A 4,819-nucleotide genomic window follows, 5' to 3' on the forward strand; every position below is an offset into this window, starting at 1 on the left:
CGCGCGATCTATAACGTTGTTCCTTGGTGAAAATTTACAAATTAATATCCTCGATTCGATGTCGAGCAGTGACTAAGTGTGATTCATGGGAAGTGACTGATCGAGATCAGTGAGTGATACCTGTATGAAAATCTAAGTTCACAGGTATATCAGAGAGTATACAGGATTATGAAGATTTGAAGGTACATTTCACTGAGTGTGATCTGAGGACACGTTACGTAGATTCGTTAGATAAATTTCAATCAGTGTCACGTCCAGAGTAGTAGTGTAATTTAAAAAAATGCATACGTTGTTCGGCGAGCAAAATGCGTATTACAGACACGCAACGGCCGTTCCCGTGGGAATGGGAACCCCGTCGTACCCAGGAGTGGGCGCTGCTCCTGGATACTACGAGCAATACCGCTACGGTGGCTACGCGACGGCGGCAGGTTACCCTGTCTCAGGTATAACTCAACAACACATTCACCATCCTGGTAAGGATATGGTAAAACCCCCGTATTCCTATATAGCTCTGATCGCGATGGCTATACAAAGTGCACCTGACAAGAAAATCACCTTAAACGGTATCTATCAGTTCATCATGGAACGGTTCCCTTATTACCGTGAGAACAAACAGGGCTGGCAGAATTCCATCAGACATAATCTCAGCTTGAACGAGTGTTTTGTGAAGGTACCACGGGACGACAAGAAGCCAGGAAAAGGAAGTTACTGGTCCCTTGATCCGGACAGTTACAACATGTTCGATAATGGATCTTATCTCAGACGTCGCAGACGCTTCAAGAAAAAGGACGCCTTGAAAGAGAAAGAAGAAGCTTTGAAGAGGCAAGGTTTAGTACCAGAGAAACAACGTAATCAAGAGGAAACGAAACCTAGTAATATCGTGATTCCACCGCCGTCGGATGCCTCTGCGAAGAAGTTAGGCACTCTGGAGACAACTTTGTGCAAACCGAAAAGGGAACCTGTGAACGATGCAGGAAGTCATTGTATGGCTGTACAAGCGAAATACGACCTTCATAGTCCTATACAAGATGCGAAGACGACGGCGACGACGACGGCAGCCGTCGCGGTAGCTGGACAAAGTGTTATACAGACAGCTCTGGGTCATCAGGTACACCAAGCTCATCAGGTTCATCAAGATACGATTCAGGATGTGTCCATGGGTCTAGATCCTACCAGCTTCAGCGTCGACGCTTTGATGACGACGCGAGAAAACACTGCTGGCTTGATGACCAGAGATAATCAGCATCACACGCATCATCCTCACGGTCTTCAGCATCCTCACCCTCATTCACACTCGATCATGACGAGCAGAGAGTCGATGGGTGCTGGTGTGGTGTCCAGGGATCATTTGTCGTCTGTCTGCACCACCACGACCACAACCACGGCTGCCGTCGCGGCGATGATGGCGACCACCGGGTACGGCCACGGCGGCACCGTGTCCAGGAGCAACGGTTCGCCGCCTGGAACGATGTACGCGCCTTATTGCACGCCCACGGCCGGTTACATAATGGATCACGCGGAATATAATTCGAGAAATCATAACAACACGGCGGGACACTCGCAATGGTACCAGGAGGCGGCCAGCCCTGACGCGGCGGCCATTTATCAAGACACCCAATCGCCGAGCTGTCAGCTTTACAGGTAAGACGGAAATTGCAGGGAATCTTGTGGTTGTCTGTTTTGGTCACTGAACGTGTGAAAGTCGTTGCTACGAGTTATCTAAGCTGATGTATAAAGAACCCTTTTTGTAACTGTAATATAAACGATTGTATTAATATACTAGTGTTTAATTCATAAATTCCATTCTTACTTTAATACGTTCTTCTACGTAGTAAAGAAAAAAATTTTTGTACCTTGCATAATTGAGGTTATTTTTCCAAGTGATTGTGTAAATTGTTGTTTATGGAAGATTTTGTTGGATGGGAAGAGTATTGATCGTAAAATGTTCGTATCTTCCAGATCCAGCCCACCTACTCCACTGTCGACCAGTGCGGCACCGTCTCCACCTCTGTACCACAGATATTATCAAGACTGCAACACTGTCAACACCAGCGGCAATCTACCTATTACGTTACATAAATACTGAGAATACCGAAATTCAAGGCCTCATCACCGGGGCCTTGAAGAGCATCACACCGATCACTACGACCCGAGCTTGGTTTACGTGAAACAAGAATGGATCCCGTGCACAGAAGATCTCGCCAAAGAGTGGAATTAGATAAGTCTAGAAATCCATGATAAAATGGCGCGAAAATAATGGTTTAAAGATTAGATTCACGGAACTGTTCGATGGCTATGGCGATAAATAAACTGTAGATATTTAATCGTTCGCGTAACAACAGCTCGTGAATGTATAGGTAGCACGTCGTAGGCGCAGCAATGAATGTTAACGAATAGGAGAAAATTATTAGCGGATTCTGTCGAAAAGAATGCTTACCGTGAATTGTTCATGAAGCTAACCAATTTCCATTTCGATTAGTCGAACGAAGTGAGTCTGACGTGTTTTCTACTTTGCCGAGTCTTATCCCGATTCTATATCGATCAAGATGTCGAAGTAACGAACGAGAAAAAGGTTAAAAACGAACGTTGTCAAACACTAGCACGAAGTTAACAGACACTCGACATATTCAAGTCGTTATTGCAATCGGCGAACACGTGTCCACCGTTCAGACGCAAAAAACTCGGTACACGTGTACTCTTGCGTGCGGTCGAAGGAGCTCGCGGATTGACGTATAACCTCGAACTGGTCGTCGCCGGGCTGGGACAATTTCTTTCGCGTCGTTTCTCTCCTCGGGCCGTGGAAAAAAGCGGACAGCCTGATAATTGAACGAACGTAATTGAACGCCTCAACGGGTATCATTTTTTTACATAGAAACTTCTTGTAACTTTTTTCCCTACGAAGTTTCTCGTTTTCACTTAATTACCGTTTAAATTGAATCACGACGTTTTCGTTGCTCGCTATGGGTTCGCTGTAGAGGGCGTTACGCCACGAACAATGTAACAACGAGAGAAGAGACTGTGTTGCAAAAATCGAGAGCGTCGAAAGAAGCTTTCGAAGTCTAAAGTTTAGATCGAAATAATCGACGCGTCGATACTGTGAGTTTTAAGCATGTGATCACCGCTCTTATCGCGTCTAAAGTCATTCATTAATGAATCGGAAGCGCGAATGACACGAAATGTGCCGAGAAAACAGCTGTGAATATCAATGATAATCGTCGTCACCTGAGCAAACAAAGGCAGGTCTCTTTCCTGACCTACGATAATTTACCCGATTCGAAATTCCCTTCCTCGCGATGATCGTGTTTGCACGAAGATGCACACACGGTTCTGGCACGCGGTACTACTCTGCAAACTTGTTGCAAATTAGCCAGAGGGACAAAAAATATTTCGGGAAATATACGCGTCCTTGTTGGAATCGTCTACTTTTAACTCGAGGACGTGATCAGTATTGATGATATTATAAGAATAGATTATTTGACTACGAAAGAAAAAAAATAGTAAAAATACGCGGTTATACATTTTTACGCAGTGATTTCTTTTATACTTCTAATCATGTCAGAATATACATTTATCGATCTTTTATTTATCTCTTGGATGCCATATTGGAAAAGTCTCGTGGTAACGTTTCCAATGAACGATCATTTAATGTACATAACAATATTTCATACAAACTAAGAATTGTAGCGAAGTTTCTCGAGTCGAATCAAGCGGTAAAAAAAAATCTCACCGGTAATTCGCATAAATCGTATTGAACGTTTTCGCGACGGCGTTCGAAAAATAATGAAAGTTTCCTCCTAGTTATTTAGCGGAACGAGACGGGGACGTGATAAAATTCGTTGTAAAAAGTGATGTGATCGTTTCTTAGGGGGTTGGGGGGGCTCTTAGGGTTGCGTGTCTCGTCATTTGTGCATTTATTCGTGTGACGTCATTCCTTGCAACCGATGCGCGCGATTCGGCTGCACGTGATTGGTCGTTCAACGAGAATTGAGATATAATATATTTATTGAAAATGGATCATGTGAATAATTAACGATTTTCAAACGAAATCGTATCGTAGATAGATCTCTGCGTGTATATTATTAAAAAAAAAAGAGTATATATATATATATATAACGTAGGATGAGTCGTGCGAATACGAAACCTTACGAAATAAACGTAATGAATCACAACGAAAATCCTAATGTTGTTTTTTCGAAATATTATTCCCCCTCCCCCTTCAGTATCCGACAATACCGATCGATGCAACTACACTTGCAAAACTATTGTCCGCGTGGACGTGTCGAATTGTTTATTGGTGTTACAGAGAGAGAGGTGCTTGGAAAAAAAAATATTTCCATACATTTCCCTCATTCTCGTTTTTTCATTTTATTTTTTTTCTTTTCATGTCACGAAATTACTTAAAAAAATACACTTACCTCGCAGACACACGATATAAACAGCTGCGAAAACAATAGGACCGTTTAATTGCCCGGCGTTCGGTTCGATCAAAATTAATTAAAAAAAAATTCGAAAATAAAAACTCGTTTCGCCCCCGTGTCGGTGAGAACGAAAAATACGAGAAAAAAATGTATCAAACAATCGTCTGAATCGGATTAATAAACCGGACGATTTTACGGTAAAAAAACGGGCGGGATATAAAAGCGGCGCATCGTCGAGATCGAAATAACAATAATACGAAGGTGAAACCGTTTTAAAAGCTTCGCGAAATTTTCAAACAGACGCTTCGATCCTCGCGTACGCGTTGCATTTCGATCCGACACTTTGTTGCTTCTCTCGAACAGAGATCGATCCTGATTATTTCTAGTCGCGATCTGCGAAA

General features: G+C 43.0%; 1 protein-coding gene across 1 annotated transcript; it reads left to right on the forward strand.

Annotated features, from left to right (window-relative positions):
- Window positions 1–280: 280 nt before the first annotated feature.
- Window positions 281–2,132, forward strand: LOC108574073 (fork head domain-containing protein crocodile-like). The gene is made up of 2 exons (XM_017936585.1): window positions 281–1,641; window positions 1,960–2,132. Exons 1-2 carry the CDS (start codon window positions 281–283, stop codon window positions 2,084–2,086), a joined length of 1,488 nt encoding a protein of 495 aa, XP_017792074.1. The 3' UTR covers window positions 2,087–2,132.
- Window positions 2,133–4,819: the final 2,687 nt, after the last annotated feature.

The sequence above is a fragment of the Habropoda laboriosa genome, unplaced genomic scaffold, assembly GCF_001263275.1.
Source record: "Habropoda laboriosa isolate 0110345459 unplaced genomic scaffold, ASM126327v1 scaffold145, whole genome shotgun sequence".
Classification (NCBI taxonomy): domain Eukaryota; kingdom Metazoa; phylum Arthropoda; class Insecta; order Hymenoptera; family Apidae; genus Habropoda; species Habropoda laboriosa.

What these genes read in the sequence shown, in the direction of transcription:
- LOC108574073 (XM_017936585.1), top strand. Translation starts at nt 281, where the DNA reads ATGCATACGTTGTTCGGCGAGCAAAATGCGTATTACAGACACGCAACG. An exon ending in CCGAGCTGTCAGCTTTACAG is followed by an intron (nt 1,642 to 1,959) that starts GTAAGACGGAAA and finishes CGTATCTTCCAG; the next exon opens with ATCCAGCCCACCTACTCCAC.